Here is a 20034-nt window from a genome sequence, read left to right as displayed (position 1 = left end):
TTGCCAGTCCTGGGGCTTGGGCTCAGGGCCTGAGCACTGTCCCTGGCTTCTTTTTGCTGAAGGCTAGCACTCTGCCACTTGAGCCACAGCACCTCTTTTAGCCATTTTCTATATATGTGGTGCTGAGGAATTGAACCCAAAACTTCATGTATACGAGGCAAGCACTGTTGCCACTAGGACACACTCCCGGCCCCCCTTTTTTCTGTGGTTCATTGTTGTCTTGCATGACTTTGAGACTCTTGCAAAGATCAACCTAGCCTTGAATTTGGGATCCTCCTGCCTCAGTCTCCCCACTGTGGGAATGAGAGGCCTGCACAACTGGTTTACAGTTTATTCTCTCTCTGGACACAAGGTACAGGAACCTCATCTGTACATGAGTGCAGTGCAAATGGTGACATGAACTCTTGGGATCCGCAATCATAGGATAGACGTAGGGTCCTACTCAGCGTAGGACATCCACACAAACGGATGCTAAGTGGAAGCACTAGGAGGAAGTGGGGTGACTTGGGGACTCCTGTGAAGCAAAAACACTTGTGCCCGGGAAGGCATTTGAACTGCATGAAGTGACTGAGTCTCAACCCAAGTCAGTGTGTCCCCCAAACCATGGACAGAAGACAGTGGGGAGGTGTGTGGAGGTGTGTGTCCTTCTGGTCTTGCTGCTGACCTACCAGAGGGCCCAGACAGCACACAGTGGACCTTTGAGGAGGTCCATTGAGACTGAGGCTCAAAGGGAGGGACTTCCAGTGATGACACCAAATCCAAAGGTGATGTCACAATGGGCAAGGCAGAGCCCACAATTCTATGCTGCTGTGTCAGTTCTGTTGTAGGAAAACTGGGGGCAGCAACATGTTTTCCTGCTGCTGCCCAGTATTTCGCAGATCGAATCCAAATGAAGAATTTGATATAATTCGCCGATGCTGGGTCATCCCTTGTCCCAGTCGTCTGTGCAGAAATCCACCATGCATGCCACAGGTGAATCTAGGGAGCCCGAGGAGAGGAAAGAGGGGTACTCCACTCACCTACTACTCTCTGGCAGCCTCAGACCCCCTGTGTGTTTCCATTTATGTGGGGGCTGTGGATACATGGGTGTGTACACGTGTGTGTGTGTGTGTGTGAGTGTGACTGAGCTTACCTATGTGTACATGCAGATGTACGCCTCAGGCTGTTTTCATTGTATGGCCATGAGCCTTTGCCCAATGTGCTGTTGTTTCCATGTTTCATCTATTTCTCCTTTCTTCACCCTAGTATGGGCGGATTTTAGCCCCAACCCTTTCAGATCCCTGCAAAGCAGGATATATTCCAGGAGGCAAGTTGGAGAAGTTAGTCGACCATTTGGTGCCTTCCTTGCTCTTTGGCGATGCCTCCTTTATCCCCGTATTTCTGGGGACCTACCGGACTTTTTCAACCCCCCACCAAGTATTGAGCCTACTGTTCAATCGGTATGTGCCAGGTCTGACTCGGACGGGCCCAGGGGCTAGGGCTCGGCATGGGCTGTACCAGTGTGAATCCACTTGCATCCTAGGACCTAGCATGCTAAGACCAACATCCAGACTGCCTGAGGCTGGAGCAGTGGGATGGGCCCTCAACATGCCTTTCCCACTTTTGGCCTTACACACCAGGGTAGCCAGTACTGTGGGTGTTGCTGGGAGTTGCCCCCTCTCTCATGAAGAGAGGTCAGTTCCTGACCTAACTAAACCACACTGGGAAGCCCAATGGGGACACCGAAGAGACCCTGCACCCATTGAGCTAGGTGGAAGGAAGCTAGTGGGCTCACGGTCTAGTGTGGGGATGCATTTGCAGACCCTTGGCCCCACTCAGTGGAAAGAACAGGGAGATTCTTGTCATCCTGAGCTCCATCCAATGCTCAGAGGGACCACCAGGAAGTGTAGATGTCACCAGCAGACACAGTGCAAGTGACATGTCGTGGTGTCCCCTAGATACGGCTCTTTTGCTGATCGTCACGATGAGGAGGCAGGAGCGCAGGAGCAGCTTCAACAGTGAGTGGGCTTGGGAGAAGATGGAGACCATCTGTCTTCAGGGCGGGTACATTGGAGAGCCGGCCTTGGGGAGGCTTGGGCAAAGGCAAATGGCACCCACTTGACTTGAGATTCCTGGAGGAGGGCTTGATTCCAGGCAGAAATGTGTCCACACAAGGAGCTAGGTTTGTGATCCTCTGTGCCAGAGGAGAGTGGGAGAAGCCTCTGGCACCGGGACAGCCCAGGCACATTTGCCTGCCCTGGCAAACATCAGGGCTACACAGAAGGGGGAGGCACACCCTGCTTCATCGTGGGCATTCAGTAGGTTTCCTGGGGCTCAGTGAGGGCTCAAGGGTCAGGATGTGTTACTTGTATCAAGAGTCAGACAGAGACAGTTCACACAAGGCTCAAGGACTTCATGAAGCATACTGGAAGTGCCTCAGTGAGGACGTGCAGGGTTCTGGGGGTACCAAGAAACAGGACCACGCAGCCCAGAGTTGACCTTTTGGGAAGGGCACCCAGGGACACATGGAGGTGGGTGTGGGGCTTTGGTGAAGGGGAGAGTGGTGCTCACACCTGTGATCTAAGTCTAGTCTCACCCTCCTGTAGAGGTTGCCTGGAACCCAGCCAGGTCAGCAGGCCTGCCCTGGGTTATGGACATGAGCAGGCTCAGGAGCAAAGCTCCCACCCATGTGCTTGAGGGGATCTGAGAGGAGAGGTCCAGCCTGTGACTCTGCTGTTCCCCCCTCCCACCCTGCAACTAGAGCCTTCTCATTCATCCTGGGTTCCTGGATGAAGGAATACCCAGAAGACTTTCTTCAAGCACAGGATGCGACTTGCTTAAATCAGCTAGTCCAGTACCTACACCACAATATGCCCGGGTCCCTGGAGGAGCGTCAGGCCCGCCGTCTGCTCACCCAGCTGGAGCACATGCATGCCAAGCAGCCTGAGCTGGAGGGTGAGTACATGGGCTGGACAGGAGACAACCGCTGTGAGATTCTGAGTTCTGTCCACTTGAAGAAAGCTCAGGCCTACCATGGGCCCAGGAGAGAGAGAGAAAGCCAGGGAATCCAGAGGCCTTGAAGGAAGCCTGGCAAGGCTCCCTGGGGTGGAACGGAGGCACTGGTGCTTGTCAGGGAGGCAAGGGTCTTCTGGCATTAGGAAAGACTGAGGGGAAGGCGGTCCTGGAGTGGATCTTTTCTTGCAGCTGTGCCTACAGTCCCAATGCTTGCAGACAATGCAAGTGCACAAGAATGGGCACCTGAAGCACTGGCTCCAACACCCAGCATGGAAGCAATCCTCCCATCTCAGTCATATCTAGAACTGAGTACAGCCTCAGAACCCCCCTCAGCTCCAGGACATGCTGTGGAGCTCCAGCATGAGCCACTGGGAGATGGATATTCTGGCTCCCCTGCACCATCTTTGATGGAGCCATCTGCAGGTCAGTCCATGACCCACAGCCTTTCCCCTTCCCCAGCACCAAGTCTGGAGCTTAAACTCCAAGACTCAGCTCCTCTATCTGATTTAGGAGGGGTGACATGCAGCTCTGTGCCTGGGTCACCTAGCCCAGTGGCACCAACAACTTCAGCGCCAGGAATCCAAGCAGCAGGCCATGCAGGAGGAGAGACCATGTCAGTGTTCCCTCCAGAGTTCCAGCCACCTCAGGGCAAGGCTGAACCAATTGCAACATGCACTCCAGCACTGGAAGCATGTGCCGTTCAGCCAGTGGTTCCCCAGGCCATTACATCATATAACACAGGGCCAGAGCTAGAGGACCCAGGCCATGCAGAAGGAGAGGCCATGTCAGTGTCCACTCCAAAGTACCAGCCACCTCAGGGCAAGGCTGAACCAATTGCAACATGCGCTCCAGCACTGGAAGCATGTGCCGTTCAGCCAGAGGCTCCCCAGGCGATTGCATCATATAACACAGGGCCAGAGCTAGAGGACCCAGGCGATGGAAGACTGGACTCTGCTCTGGGTCCTTGTGTGGAGCAAGAGGAGTCTTGCTCGCTTGCTGGAGAGGCCGCCTGCCTTCCTCCTCCTGATGAGGAACCAGAGCCATCTGCACGAGAGCCTCTACCCACCACCCTGGATGTGGCAGCCGTCCCAACTGCACACCTAGACATGGATGCCACAGATTCAGGAGGTGACTCGGATGCAGCTGGTGCCATGGATGCACAGCACGACCTGCCAGTGGCTGATGAGACCCATCCTGCTCTGCTCTGTGCTGCAGAGCCAGAGCCCGCTCCACCTCCAGCTCGAGAGGCAGACATGCCTGCTGAAGTAGAGCCAGCTCCCAGGGAGTTCCTGGACCTGGAGGATTTTCAGGTTTCTTCCAGGGAGCCGTCGCAGATTTCCATGAAGGATTTTGAAAATGACCTGACCCGAGCACACGTGCTGGAGTGGCTGCCTGAGCTGAAGGCAGAGCAGTTCTCCCTCATGGCAGTGGTGAGGAGCTAGGCAGGTGTGGGCCTGCAGTCTTTCCTTTCCACCTCTACTGCCCAAACACATCATTTCCCTGCCCAGGAGATTTCTCCTCCATATCCCAGCTTGACGGTTGCCAATCCCAGTCAAGCCATCTCCACTTCCACAGGGCCCTTGGGAGCCACAGGGTCCACATGGATCCAAAAGGCTCCAGGATTGACATGGAGGAGCAGGCAGGACCCTAGTCCCATTTGTCTTTCCCCTGGCCTTTGCACCCTTTGCCCACACTAGGGTCCTGATGACTCTAGACATCTCTTGGCACACACACAGGATCAGCCTGAGGTTGGAGCCCAAATGCCAGGGGACTGGAGACAGAAGGGAGGTGCATGGGGAAAGTCAAATCAGGCCCTGCCTGGGGCGTGCAGGCCGAGGCACCTGAGGTTGGCAGAAAGAAATCACCTTAGTAAAAGGGTGACCTCCTTCCTGTGTCCCCATGCTTTCATTAGGTTCACCCACATTCCCGGGGCTCTCAATGATCCAGAAGCAGACCCTGGAGATTCCTGAAACCCTAGACACACTCGTCAGCTTCCTGAGCCCCAGTCCCTAGCTCTGCCTCCCTGCCCAGCCAGGGGCTTTGGGTGCCTCAGGGCAGACTCTCACTGACCACTCACTTCCTCTGTCCAGGAGCTCTTCAAGAAGCTCAAGCCTTACCACTGCCTGCACTACGTACGAGCAGACCCCAACGATGAGAGACAGGAGCGCCTGGCACCCACTGTGCTTGCCATACTGACGCACTGCGACCAAGTGGCCAGCTGTGTCATCACCACCTGTCTGGGGGACCACAGTGTGCAGGCTGCAGAGAGGGCTGAGGTGGTGGAACACTGGATAGAGGTGGCCTTGGTATGCTGCAGCCGGGGCCCAGGCACCCTTCTTCCCTCTCCCACCCATGCCATGAGGCTGCTGCTCACTCACAGCCCCCTGCCTGAGGCCTGAAGCCCTGCCCATGCTCTGCCCTGGCCTGGGCTCTTTGCAACCCTGCTCTGCCATCTCCCCCAAGCACCACACCCTTCAGCCCAGTGACAAGGCCAGCCCTAGGGCCCAAGCAGGAGCACGGGAGCTAGCTCCACAGCTCACCTCACACATTTCTCATCCCTAGCAGTGCCATCTGCTGAGGAATGTCTGCTCCCTCTTCGCAGTACTCTCTGCTCTGCAGAGCAGCCCTCTCCAAGGCCTGAAGAGGACGTGGAGAGCTGTGTCCAGGTGGGTGTGCCTTTCTCCTGGGCAAGTGTTGGTTCCTCAGCCTAGCAGCCCTCCTCTGGGAGCCCCATGGCAATATCCCGCACAGGCACTGCAACTCTGCACAACTCAGACACCTTGGGGCCTGGCCCAGGACTTGCCTGCTAGACTCGGCTTCCTTTTCTGTCACATATGGCACAAGGCCACAGTGGACTTTGTCCTTTGTAGACACTGTAGCCACACCAGTCTGTACAGGGTTCTGCAAACAAAGACACTCTGGAATTTGCAGGGGGGGGGGGGTGGCAGTGGGTTCTCCCACAAGGCATTGCTCCAGACCATGGGCCCTAAGGGCCCCGCAAGAGCCACACCCAAAGTTCCTCTCCCATTAGGATAAAGTCCCTCCTCAAAAAGGAAATCCATTCACACTCCTCCTCTCCCTCCTTCTCCCACCTTTACCTTGTCTCTGCCCATCCTCCAGGGACAGTCTCGCGGTCTTCAAGGAGCTGAAGAGGATGTTCTCCAAGGAGACAATTTACAAGGTGCCGTGAGCCCTGGAATAAGTTTTGTCCAGGGGAGGAAGGGCAAGACTTCTCTCCCCATTGATTCCCTTTCCCAAATTGTAGTGGGAATCATGTATGAATTCTGTATGACTCCTAAGAAACCAGAAGCATCTATTCTATGCTTGGGTATGGGGTATATTGTAAGGGGAGCAAAAGGCCAACCCTGGCAACACAGTGAATGAGTGTAAGAGGAGCCAACTTGGGTGTCTGAAGGTGGAGCAACTGTCAGGATTGGAGATCTCCAGCATCCTGCTGGGATTTCCTATCAAGCTTCCTCCTACTGGGTGGCCTATGAAGAGGCTAGCCTCTCTATACCCAGCCAATCATGCCTTGCTCTAATTCTATGTGGGATCCACATCCCAGGACAGAGGCCTTGCCAGGAACATGGGGTTGGGATGGAGGGGTGGGGAGTCCTCGGGACCAGGCAGCCGGAGGGAAATCTTTTTGGGGATCCAAATGTCCACTACCACAGTGTAGACAGGCCTTGGTCGAATCTCTGACCATCCCAAGGAAAGAGTCCTGTTGGCTACCAGGAGCCTGAGATACTAGAGACCAGGCTGTGGCTGTCCCAACACATGGCAAGTGGGGACTCTGGAGGGTTGGATGGTGAGAGGATAAGTGTCTTCTAACTGCATGTGAAATCCTGCCAGGGGCGACCATCCAAATATATGGCCATTTGGAAGAAACTCAGGAGAGGCCAGAGGAAACCGAAGGAACTGGTGAGTGTATATGCCTGAGGCCAGACACTTCGAGGAGGAGTGGAGGGGACTCCCACAGCCCAGCCAACCTGTTGGCCCACTCCCTGAATTCCCCATCACACCTGGCCTCCGTCCACTTGGCATGTTGCCAGAGTCAACATGTGGAGCTGCAGCCACCCCAGTGGCAGGTGATGGTCTGGGCTACACAGCTTGCACATTTGTCAAGGGCCAGCCCAGGAATGAAACAGACCCAGAGTGATTCCCACATGCAGGGCTGAGGCCTTGGGTTGGGCTTGAAGGGTGGATCATTGGGGGAATGAGCTTGTGTATCACAAGATCTTCCTGGTGGCTGGCTCCATGGGGATGGGGTAAATGTGGGGAGGCCAGGGAGGAGCCTAAGAGGACCCTTCTGATCTTTCTCCACCCACTGCCACAGCACTATCCCGAGGGCACGGTCCCTCACCTGGGCACCATCCTCACACACCTGGCCTCACTGCAAAAAGACAAGGACTCCAAGAATGTGAGTGAGCAGGGGGCTCGGGCTGGGAAATCACATTGGGGAAAGGAGTGTCTTGCTGACCTTGACCCTTTGACCTCCAGCAAGAGACACAGTCCTCCCCAGCCCCAGGGTGCCAAGCACCACAGCCATCCCCCCTGCTGATTCCCCAAGCTTCCACACCCCATTGTTGCTGATGACTTGGGGACATTTCACAGTGGGTGGTAAGGGAGGGTGAGAATGTGACACCAGGTCTTTAAGGTGACAAAGCCTATGGGGTTAGCATGGCCTTGTCACTGGAAGCCTGGGTGAACGCAATGTCCAGAGACAGTTGAGCAGTCAGATCCCTGTCCTGAGACCCCAGGGACTCCTTGCCCTAGACTGAGAGCAACCCTGGTCCAGGTGTGGACCCATGCTGCCCTCTGCCAGCCTGAGTTGGGGGCACAAAGTGACCAGGCTGCCTTCAGTGTGGAAGCCCCATTTTCCAAACACATTGGCTCTTTGATTTTCAGGGCACTTGGATATCCATGAAACAAAGACGAGAGGTGAGAAGATGAAGCCTTCCACCACAGGGAGGCAAGCTGTGCAGGCCCCTGAGGTCCTTCCTTGCCTCTGAAGATGGCCACATTTGGTACAGAGGATAGGACATGGGGTCCTGAGGGGGCATCTAGGACAGCTTCCTGGGGGTGGGCACTGCATCCTGGCAGAAAAATGAGGAGAACACTGAGTGTGAGACAGAGAGAGGAGAGTAAGCCCAGGTAAAGACCCCAGGGTAGGCCTATCCTGCTCTGGTCTACGCCCATCACTTTCCTGGCCTTTCTCTCAACCAGGAGTTCAAGGTGATGTCCCTCATCAAGGAACTGCAGGGCACGTGTCAGGAGCTCCATGTGGTTCCTGAGGTGAACTTTGTGTCATGGTTCACCAATCTGAAACGCCTCAGTGAAAGTGAATGGTGAGCTGCAGCGGATCCTGGGGGCAGCAAACATGGGGATGTCCAGAACCAACCTTGACAGCCTGTATCCTGAGGCAGCATCGCACTGGGGCCCATGGAAGGCAGGGTGCAGGGGCTCCTGAGTCCCCAGGCTTCCTGGGAGGGAGCCCCAGTGTGGAGCCTGCTATCCTCACAGCCACTTCCTGTCTTAGTGCCAAGCTGTCTATGGAGCTGGAGCCTCCCGTCAGGGCATGCTGCCTGGACAGGAACCCCAGGTGGAGCCCTCTCATGAGGAAGCCCTCAAGACAGTGAGTGCCTGGGCCCACTGGGCAAGGGAATCACAAGGGTCTGCATGGTGGCATAGCGAACCCGAGAAACTGGCCCCGGCATCCCACCTACTTCCACACAGCCACCTTGTGCTTAGGCTGTGTGTCCTGAGCTCTGCCCAGCTCACTTTCTTCATTGGGCTCACATGGTGGCCCTCAGAGCACTGGGCAGATGGGCTACTTGGAAGGGAGCAGAATAATGAAGGCTACCTCAGGCATGGGGGTGGGAGGGCAGTGGGGTCTGGGGCAGCCATGTGTGCTCAGGGAGTCCCTGGAATTAAGACAGCCTCTCCGTTCAGTCTCCAGGCTCCTACCAGACAGCTCAGCAGAGATGGCAGCTCCCAGGTGAAGACAAGTGACCGGCTCCGCAGTGGGACTAGCAGCGCTCCACCCACCGTGCAGCTGGGTTACTCACCCCGTCCTTACTGCCACTGCTATCGTTTGTACCAGTCTGCCCCAAACATCTACAGGTCAAAGATACTTCAAGAATACGATGGAATCTTGCCACTCCTGAGCCCCCAGACCTTCAGGAGAGTTGGCCAGGAGGAGATAACCTAAGCTGCATCTCTTCACCCCAGATGCCTGCATACACTCATTGGTGTAGATTTGAACAGAAGAAAATACCAACTTCCAGTGCATCCTGGCAAACACAGTGTGTGAAGCGCAAAGCCTCAAATGTCATGGTTTACCAATAAAGGAGGGTGGGTGGGTGGGTGGGTGATTTAGATTAAAGTGTTGAGTTAAAACACACCTAGTCCATTTAAACCGTTTTTCTATGAGAGCAAGGTTTTGTAGGTTTTAAGTTAATGGTAGAGACTCAAACATATCCAATTCTAAGATGATATCTTCTCAGGCTTTGAGGTCATGTCTTGCAGAGTATGGAAGAACAGGTCCCCCACCCCTTGTGCTCTGTTTAGGCGAGGCTTGTTCTCCACCCAACAAGTAGCTTTGTCTTTAAAAGCTTGGTGCAAGCTGTTTCAGGCTGCTGGTCTTTGAGACAGGAGTCTCCTATGCCTTCCCAGGCCTTTCAATAAGGACACCAAAATTCGGTCTCTCAGAACATGGCTTCTCTGATAAGTTATTAAGTTTCAAATTCTCCTTCCTTGGGATTTCATCGAGATAAAATAATTCTTCGAAGATACAATCTACCGCGGCTCACAAAAGCATAACTGGAACGGTCCTATCGAAATATGGATACTGGATCTACGTAACCTAATCTTGATATCTTAATAGAAGCTAGTAGCTGATGATAACTTTCTGAGAACTCTAGAGGTGATGGAGGACATTTTTTTTGATTGCAGATGTGTCATGATTATAATAGGGAGGTCAGATGTGGCCAGCACCATCATTGACTGCGGAGGGGTGTCAGATTGACTCCAGCTCAGATTAGAGCAGAAGCCAACTCTATCTTTGTCGGGACTCCTTTCACCCTCGCGCGTGTTCCGCCCCGTCCTTCTGGGCAGAAAGCTGGAGTGTAGCCCAATGTGCAAACCTTGGTGGTGTGTAGTCGCGAGACGCCCTTCCTCCCCTCGCACACTTAAAGAACAACTCGGGAGTCAGGCGGGCATTTTGGGGTAAGCTGGAACTTCCACGGGCTTAACTCAGCGGAGGGGTTTATATAACAGTAATGGAGGCAGGAAAGGGAGGGACCTGGAGTCCCTAGCTCAGATTAGCCCGTTGCTAATCACAGTGATGTCATGGAGCTTCCCTCAGAGGCGGAGATCACAGCTCACAGAACCGCCTCCTTGGGCTCCACTCAGCACCATTATGATATCTATGTGCTCCAAGCCAGTTGGGAGGTGGGGCTGGTTTGGGCCACCTTTCCAGTTCCAGAGGGGAGTGGGGGGGGTAGTGGGGAAGTTATGAGTGGTTAACAGCCATGAAGCCTCAGGGCAGGAGAAGAGGCAGGCCTCTCCGGACCGGACTGCCCCTTAAAGGTATAGCCAGAGCCCAACACATCTTCACTAATATCTCCCTCACCCTATCCAGGGAAGTTCCCCTTAATTATGATAAATTATGTAAATTGACCATCTGAGGCCTGGGAGGTTCAAGGGAACCTGTGCCCTCCCATGAGTGGGCATATCCACCTGATGTCAAATCCATGCGGCAATTCTAACTAGAATGATAGGTTGGTCCAAACATACTATGAGATAGACTGTAACTCTATTGGCCACCTGCATGCAGCCTAGCATTCTGTAAGTGCTGTATCCTCACCAGTTTACAAAAACCTGTTGAGTTTTTCTTTCCCCATTCTGCCTTATTTACCCAGTGTTTGCTTTGCTTACGTATAACACTTTTCTCGTGCTGGTTATGTGGTTTCTGTCTTGTGCTAACTGCATTCAGGGCTGTAGGTCTTTGGGAAAGGAATCTACCCGCAGTCACCAACTTTCTAATAAAGATTCCCAATTCAACCTTTGAAGATGTGGCTTCTCTGTTTCCCCTGGTTGAATCCCTCTGTAACATAACACTATTAGGAAATATTCTGTATCACCTCAGTGAAACAAACAGTGTAGAGCCTTCTGACCTAAAAAGTGAAGGCATCGTTGCCCTCATTGACACATGCCAATTATAGGAAGAGGAGTTCTAATCATTGTTCTAAACAGTTTCAAGAGGGAGCAGGGGGCTTGGGAATGTGGCTTAGTGATAGAGTGCTCGCCTAGCATGCATGAAGCCCTGGATTCAATTCCTCAGCACAATATACACAGAAAAAGCCAGAAGTGGCACTGTGGCTCAAGTGATAGAGGGCTAGCCTTGAGTAAAAAGAAGCCAGGGACAGTGCTTAGGTCCAGAGTACAAGCCCCAGGACTGACCAAAACAACAATAATAAAATCAGGAATTAAATTTTTTAAAAAAGCCGGAGCAAGAATTGTTAAGTCCGTAAACAAAGGAATGAGTCTGATAAGATGCAAAAGTTAAGTAGAGCTTTATTTTGCACCAAGCATCAAGAAAGAACTGACCGGCCAGGACTACTCCTGAACAGGAGCACCCTGACTCAATCTTACAGGCTAACTTTATAGGGGAAAACCACAAACCACAGGGCTATGCCTGACCTTTGATCACAATCATACTAGGAGAACTTCACCATGGCACTGTTGCTGTTACCTAGTTGATCGTTAATTATTTTTTAAATCACCTATTGTGACTTTGCTGCCAGGAGCCAGCCCAGGTGTCTGGAAATGATTGCCGCTCCCTTTTTGGGCAGTTCCGCACTCTTGATGTTCTGGTTTGTGCTCAATTCGAGCAAAACTACATCAGCCAGGGTGACTCTGAGTTCATTCTAGGTTGGGGTCAAAATGGAGTCACCTGGGCTTTTAGACTGGCCCCTTCAGAGCCATTCCCAATTCCTTTGACTTCACAAAAGCAGAATTTCTCTGGACAAAACCGCAGTATACCAAACTCCAACCATGACAAGGAAGGAAAGTAGGGCTTGTGTTCCTAGAATTGTGCACAGAACAGTGGCAAAGGAACACCAGCAGGAGATCAAGAGAGGATAACAACATCCAGCAGGTCCTCATCTCTTAACCTGGGAATGCAGTAGTTTCAACATTCCACAGGAATTCATTGAGTACATATTTCCATACCAATGGGATAAAGGAGAACCCCAGAGGGTCATCTCAATGGACAGTGGAGGAAGATTCACAGAGTCAGTGCAACTTCCAAACAGGATGAAAACATTCCCTGAAGCAGGAGAGGAAAGAATTTCTCTAACCTGACCTCATTTGTGTTTAAGATTGTGTGAAAGCCAGATCTCCAGTGCCATTTGCCAAGGCTGGCATCAAACTGCAATTCTCTCAATCTCTAGCATCTTAGTGAAGTAAGAGGATGCTGGATCTCCCGGTGCCATCTTGGCCACATGGTGGATAGGGAATAGGGTTTAACTGGTGCTGTCTTCATGGTGAAAGAAGGAGAAGTCCCACCTCCCAGGTGATGGGTGTGGCCCTGCAAACCAGTGCCTTGGAAGTCTCTCAGTTTCCTGTGACCCTACCCTGTGACCTGACCCTATCTTGGGGTCAGACAGGTCAGAAGCCATTAAGCCAGGCCTCCTGTGCTGTGTCCCATCTCCTGGCTCTCCCCCGATCAAAATGGCCTCCCACTTCATCAACCCACTGGGGCTGATCAGGGCTGTTGGCTTTGTTTTTCTGCTCTTTCTTCTGCTGTCATGGCTCAGTTTTTTTTAACAATGTTAAGTATATTCATGGGCTGCAGGTCTGTGACAGGAGTCTTCCTGGAGGCAGCAGCTTTTTAATAGACTCCCAATCTGACCTCTCAAAATGTGGCTTCTCTGTATCTTGCCTACTGGACTGACTTTACATTAGCACTCCCTGCTACCTGGTCACAGAACACATCCTGCCTCTGTCCTATAAGCTATGGTAGCAAAATAACTCATTTGATTAAGTCCTGCCTGGATCCTCATTGAAGATATTGTTTTGAGTATCTATAGATACAAACTGTCCACATTAAAATGACCTCATAGTATTGAAAGGGAAAAGAAATCAAATCACAAGGAAGACAAAGTCTGACCAATCTTCGATTCTGAAAATAATGGCTCTGTCCTGATAGCATTATAATCTTCACTGCAATTATTTTTATTAAAACAGTTCCATCAAGACCCTTAGCTACCAATGACTATTCTTTAGTTACAGATATTCAGGCCAAACTTTGTTTTTGATTCAGAGCCCAGGTATAGGAGAAAAGAGTTCCTCAAGTCCACATGTTAGTTTACACATGAGAGGAAATGATTTTGCTTAGGACACTTTTCCCCTCGCAAAATATCCTATGTGAAAATATTAATACAGGATATAAAGCTGCTAGTTTTTGTTTGGAATGGTTTGCTATAGGAGATAAGAAGCAGAATTCCCTTTTTTAGTTTTATCTGTAGAAACTAAAGATTCTGAAGATGTTCACAAATAAAGAAAGGGGGAAACATGTAGCCTTCTGAATTAGGAGACCATGAGCAGGCCAGGATGCCAACACTGCTGTCTTCATCTAGGCACCGGTTGAGCAGCTACTGGGGACCACGGTCTCTACCAAGTCCTTCCTGCCTTCCCTGAGCTCTTTCCTACACTGGGGAGGTGCACATTGGTACCCCATCTTGCTGAGGAGAAAGCTGTGCCCCTGCCAGCTCACCCACCATGCCACAAGCTGAAGTGCTTTGGCAAGAAAATACACAGTTGTCAGGCTCAGGAGGCAAGGGTTGCAAAGGCTGAGGGTGCAGGTGCTTATTGTGCAACTCCTCTTTCTCATTCATACTGTGGCTCTGCAGTCTCCGTTTAGCATCCTGAAGCCCTGAGAAGCTCACCTCCACTATATATCCTTGTTCCCTCATTATAAGTATGAGTGAATCATTACAAGTTAGATGCATGTACGATGAACCATATTAAAGCAATGAAAACTGAAGCATCTAGTTAAACTTTTTGTTTTCTTTTTGTGGGTATGTATGCTGGTCCTGGAACTTGAACTCGGGGCCTAAGCACTGTCTCTTAGCTTTTTTGCTCAAAGCTAGCACTCTAGCACTTGAAACACGGCTCGACTCTCAGCTTTTCTGGTGGCTAATTGGAGATGTCTCACCTTATCCTGCCCAGGCTGGCTGGACACCAAGGTTCTCAGAACTTGGCCTTCTGAGATGCTAGGGTTACAGTTGTGAGCCACTGGCACCAGGCTGAAGCTAAATTTGAATAGCCACTGCATGATATTCCTGCATAGTCTGGTTAATGCTTTGCCTACTTAAATTTTCCAAAGGTACTGTGTTTTGACTACATAAGCCTGGCTTTCTTTCAATTAGAGAAGGAAACAGGTGGGGAAGTGATATGAGAATCACCCCAATTGTCACCAGGCTGCCATATGGCACTTTTTGTCCTTGGATGGTTCACTGATGATTCATGAATTATCTACCAGAACAGTGCTATTCATCTTCATAGACACAAAACTGTCAATTGATTTTGAAAGGCTCCAGTGTTATAATACAAGTATGAAAAACTACGTTGATATAATACCCAGAGTTTCCACATTGACATTAGCCTGTCTTCCTGTTATTATTACATTTTTGTTTTGTTTGGATGCCAGTCCTGGGGCTTGAAGTCTGGGCCTGGGAGCTGTCCCTGAGCTCCTTTTTCTCAAGGCTGTCACTCTACCACTTGGGCCACAGCCCTACTTCACACCTTTCTGTGATTAATTGGAGATAAGAGTCTCATGGGCTTTATTGCCTAGGCTGCCTTTGAACTGTGATCCTCAGATCTCAGCCTTCTGAATAGCTAGGATTACAGGCGTGAGCACCTAGCTGTTATTATTATTTTCCAGACAAGTTTTACTATATAGCTAAAGCTGTCCTCAAAAAGATTTTCCTGCCTAGGCCTCTTAAGTACTGAGAGTCTTACATGAAAAGAAAAATGAAACAGTGTAATATACATCATCTGGTTTCTAAGGATTTGCATAGAGACCCCTAATTTTTTATTATTTTTATAATTTTTTTTTGCCAGTTCTGGGCCTTGGACTCAGGGCCTGAGCACTGTCCCTGGCTTCTTTTTGCTCAAGGCTAGCCCTCTGCCACTTGAGCCACAGCGCCACTTCTGGCCATTTTCTATATATGTGGTGCTGGGGAATTGAACCCAGGGCTTCATGTATATGAGGCAAGCACTCTTGCCACTAGGCCATATTCCCAGCCCGAGACCCCTAATCTTATTCTCCTGTTTTTGTTGTTGTTGTTTTTGCCATCAGTAGTCTTATTGTTTAAAGTTCTTGTGCTTCTCTGGCAGTATCTTCTGGTATTAAATTATATCTTCAAAGCTTACTGAATTCAACCACAGCTTCCCAGGATACATTACATCAGCTCCAGCTAAGAAAATGCCTTACAGGTTCTGTTTCCCACCTGTGGTCATCACTAGGAAAGACTATGACCTTAGCTGTGCAGAAACTTTTTAATTTGTAGTAGTCCAATTTGTCGAGTCTTTCCCCTATTTGTTGTGCCCCTGGGACTCTATTCAGGAAGTTCCTTCCTGTGCCTATAAGTTCTAGCGTCTTTCCTATTCTGTCCTTCAGTAGTTTCAAGGATTCAGGTCTGATATTGAGGTCCTTGATCCATTTTGAATTGATCTTGGTGCATGGTGATAGGCTTGGGTCTACTTTGAGTTTTCTGCATATGGCTGCCCAGTTCTCCCAGCACCAGTAGTTGAAGAGGCTATGTTTATTCCATTGTATGTCTTTAGCTCCTTTGTCGAATATCAGTTGGCTGTAAGAGTGTGGTTTTATTTCTGGGTCTTCAATTCTAATCCATTGGTCTTCTGATCTGTTTTTATACCAATACCATGCTGTTATTGTTATGATGGCCTTGTAGTAGAGCTTGAAGTCTGGTATTGTGATACCTCCTGCACTGCTTTTTTTGCTAGGCAACTTTCTTACCCTCTCTGAACCTCAGCCTCTCCATACAGAGGAGATCAGAGGGTTTGTTATGATTTTAATAAGTGTTCCCCAAACACCTATATTAGAACTTAATTGCCAATGTCATAGCATTAAGAGATAAGGCAGAGCTCTCCCAGCTAGGACTAGACTCCTTATTGAGGGTTTAAAGAGTCAGTTTACTCCCTTGCAACATATAAGAATGTGGCAGGTCAGCCAGGAACCAGTGACTCACACCTGTAATCCAAGCTACTCAAGAAGCTGAGATCTGAGGATCTTGGTTCAAAGCCAGTCTAGGCAGGAAAGTCTGTAAGACACTTATCTCCAATCAACCACAAAAGGCCAGAAGGCGAGCTGTGGCTCAAGCGGTAGAGTGCTATCCTTGAGCACAAAAGCCCCAGCTAAAATACAGTGCCTAGGTACAGAGTTCAAGCCTCAGAACTGCAGGGGTGAGGGTGGGGGGAAGGGAGGAAAGAAGGCAGTGTAGCAAGTCCTCTCTCACTTGATGTGATCTTAGACTTTTCAGCTTCTAGAAATGTGATAAATGTCTATTGTTTATGAATTGTGTAGTCTATAATTCTTCGGTATAGCAGCATAGTTTGTGTATCTGTTTACCAGAATTGCCATAACAAAGTAGTACAGAGTAGGGACTCTGTGTGTATACATACATACATATATATGTGCATATATATACATATATGTGTGGATATATATATATACATATATATATTTATGGAAAGAGGGAAAGTAGAGATCCCTATATCTATTTAAATTTTAAATTCTGAAACCTGAAAAGTAAGAAAGCAGGATGTTCTCGGGGATAACTTCTTGTGAAACCTCTCTCCAAGTCTTGTGGCTGACTGTGTTCTTCCAGTGGCCTCACGTGTGTGTCGTCTTTTTCTCTTCTCATAAGGACACTAGTCATACTGGATTAACACCCTCCCACATATGATCTCATGAACCTAATTACATTCTCAGGCACTAGGAGTGAATTGAGAGGAGGACACAGTTCACACCATGACCACACCTATTCTGCCGGGTGGCTGGAAAGACAGGAAAATAAAATGGCTCTTAGTAGGCATCTTAAAAATGACAGACAGGTGCTATCATTCTCCCATGAGAATATTTGTACATTGTGTAGGGACATCTAAAAGTATTAAAGAAAGCTAGATTGCTTTCTGCAAACCAAAGATTTCCCAACCTTCACAGTATTGACAATGAGAGCTGAGAAACTCGGTATTGTAGGGACCATCCTGTGCATTGTAAGATAAATAGGAACATCCCTGATCTCAGCCAATGAGGCATAAAAGCACCCCCACCAAATGACACCAAAGATAGTTCCAGACATTGCCAGTGTCTCCTCAGAGGCCATACCACTGTTGAGAGCCACCGTCTGTGTGCCCTCATATGGAAACATGGTGAAGGGGGAAAGGAAAATGAAAATCTAACACCAAGAATATTTTGCAGGACAAAGAATATTTTTCCAGACCCTTAGTTAAAAAATATATATACCCTTGGAATAAATACTTATATAAATAATTGCTGTAGCTTGAATGCATATGTGCCCTTAAAATTCCTAAGTTGGAGCCTAACCGCCAACACAGTAATATTGAGAAGTGGGCACTTTTGGAAAATAGCTGCATCAGTAGCATTCACCCTCATGAACAGGCTTGGTGCCCTTTTAGAGGCTGAAAGAGTGCCTGGCTGCTCCACTCTTCCCTTGTTCTGTGTGTCAACGTGGAAGCAGGGAGCAAGGCCTCACCAGACTCGGAATCTGCTGCCGCCTTGAACTTGGACTCCTTTTCCTCCCATAATTCACAAATGACATTCTGTTATTTGTAAATTACCAGGTTCTCAATATTATAGCAGCAGGAATAGACAAAGGAAGTCATGTCTTAGACATCTCTGGTTATGGATACATGTTGTTGAGCAGCTGAGTAGTTGTTCAGGAATTTATATTCATTTAATTAATATTTCTACATCCTTCGCTGGCTGTGTCTAAGTTCATTTTTGAGTTGTAAATCCAGGCTGATAGCATAGAGGTGATTGCTATTTACTGCATATTGGCTTAAAGATGCCAGCTCTCTATGTCTTCTCATTTCATTCCCTTAACCTATTCACATCTAGACAGCCATTGTCATTTGTAGTGTATTGTGGTTGTCCTTAATCATGGTCCAACTCACTCGAAATCATAGATATATCCAGAACCACCAATATTCACAAAAGACTCTCACTGATCTTCTCTCCTCCATTCAGGGCCCACACGTGCTTCAATCGATTGGACCTTCCACCTTATCCCTCATACTCCATGTTGTATGAGAAGCTATTAACAGCTGTAGAAGAAACCAGCACGTTTGGACTTGAATAAGGGAATGGAGCCCCATCGGACATTGACCCAGCCAGTGACATCACCATTTTCCCCTCTCTCCCTGTATCAACTCTCCTTTGATTTTGGTATTCCATGATGTTTTGTTGTGTTTTTTTTTTTTAATTTTCAAACCAAATCAGGAGTGACACAAGCTGTGCATGAAGAATTGCCTTCTTCTAAGAGCTAACCTTCAGACTTATCTCCTCTGTTTCCAATGAACTGCTAGCCTGTATGCAATATTTAAACAACAACAACAAAAACTAAGAGCTGTCTCAAGGTCTGTTCATATCTCCACATACCTCCATTACTAACAATGAAATATGAGTGCAAGTTACGCTGCACCTGAGCAAATGGCAATCAATGTTTACGTCCATTTCTATCATGTAGGGGAAATTTTAAGCCGTAAGCATTCCAAGCTTTTATATACACACACCCTCTGAGCAGAACCACCATTTTATTTTAATAATTTCTAACAACCAACTCCAGACCTAGGAGTTGATCAACTCTTTGTTTTCCTCCCACTCTATTCCCACCCAACCCCATGCATTCAATCCATCGGAAGGACAGCAGGGGCAAGACTGAAATTTTTCTACACTTGCCTCATGATTCCTATGTGGCATCAGTCCTATCAGTGTGGACTAGCCTAGACATATGGTGCAAATATGACACTTCCAACAATTAACAGCAGCAAGCTAGGCACGTCCTGCTGATACAAGGCAGTGCATCCCAAAGGTTGTGGGGACCCGGGGCTGGACTTAAGTTCAGACAAGTCTAGGAGGAGAAGCACCCATCCGGAGCGCTGACCACATCAGAAGCACAAACTTGTGCACATGTCCAAGAAGGAAACCTTTCTTGACTCCTGTAGCCCGAAGGATGAGACTTCAACCCCCATTGTGTTGAATGTGGTCAACAGAGGAAAGGAAAGGACATATTGCGTTCATTTGAATATTCAAATTATGTATTGTTTTTGTTTAGTCTAGCTATGGTTTTTCACACACACACATACAGATAATCTCATGATTTGTATTAAAGCCAAATTTATTTACTTTGCAGACAACCTTTCTGGTTATCTTTGATATTGGTTTTTTCCCTTGTACTTTTTTCTCTTTATTTATTTATGTTTTAAACACAATGCTCAAGTTCCTTCCCATCTGACTGTCCCCAGGGACCACACTAACTAAGAAGCTGCAGAGAGCGATGGTGCTTGTTAGGGATCAAGGGCAATATGTATCTCTCCTTCACCCATAGCATCCTCAAAGGCACGTTGATGTGTGTCCAAATAAACATCCAAGTTCTTTTAGCATTCAGTAAAGTCATATCTCAGAAAACTATGATTTGTTGTTGTTTTGTTTTGTGTTCAGAAAAGCAGTTGTAGGCTTCCAAAGCAGCCTGATATCTGGATTACATTTGAGAGAAACCTAACCATAATGGTCATTGGCTATTTTTGTAACCTTGTATCCATGTTGTCAGAAATGTGTCTTAAATGAAAGTGTTTTTCTTCACTGGGAAAAGAAAATCGAGATACCCAACTATTTCAATATCCCCTGTGTTTCCAGTCTATTAAAGCAAGGAAGAAAGGTAAGAAAGGTAAGACTAAAATTAATTTTAGATGATGTTATGCTTTGTG

At 48.8% G+C, this 20034-nt stretch overlaps 1 protein-coding gene across 1 annotated transcript; it reads left to right on the top strand.

The window, feature by feature from the left end:
- Nucleotides 1–914: 914 nt before the first annotated feature.
- LOC125344534 (ral guanine nucleotide dissociation stimulator-like) lies at nt 915–9337 on the top strand. The gene is made up of 14 exons (XM_048337036.1): nt 915–1049; nt 1246–1439; nt 2741–2934; nt 3184–3417; nt 4210–4424; nt 5085–5300; nt 5557–5660; nt 6115–6175; nt 6847–6915; nt 7331–7414; nt 7903–7935; nt 8221–8342; nt 8534–8629; nt 8947–9337. The coding sequence occupies exons 1-14, from the start codon at nt 915–917 to the stop codon at nt 9203–9205; spliced, it is 2016 nt and encodes a 671-aa protein (XP_048192993.1). The 3' UTR covers nt 9206–9337.
- The last annotated feature ends 10697 nt before the right edge of the window (nt 9338–20034 follow it).

Source organism: Perognathus longimembris, chromosome 2 (assembly GCF_023159225.1).
Source record: "Perognathus longimembris pacificus isolate PPM17 chromosome 2, ASM2315922v1, whole genome shotgun sequence".
In the NCBI taxonomy this organism is placed as follows: Eukaryota; Metazoa; Chordata; class Mammalia; order Rodentia; family Heteromyidae; genus Perognathus; species Perognathus longimembris.
The sequence above is the reverse complement of the archived record's forward strand: the minus strand, read 5'-3'. Positions and strand labels throughout refer to the sequence as shown.

Coding starts and splice junctions, on each gene's coding strand:
- LOC125344534 (XM_048337036.1), top strand. CDS start 915: ATGCTGGGTCATCCCTTGTCCCAGTCGTCTGTGCAGAAATCCACCATG. Junction 3,418..4,209: donor TTTGATGGAGCCATCTGCAG/GTCAGTCCATGA, acceptor TCTGTGCTGCAG/AGCCAGAGCCCGCTCCACCT. Junction 5,661..6,114: donor ACGTGGAGAGCTGTGTCCAG/GTGGGTGTGCCT, acceptor CCCATCCTCCAG/GGACAGTCTCGCGGTCTTCA.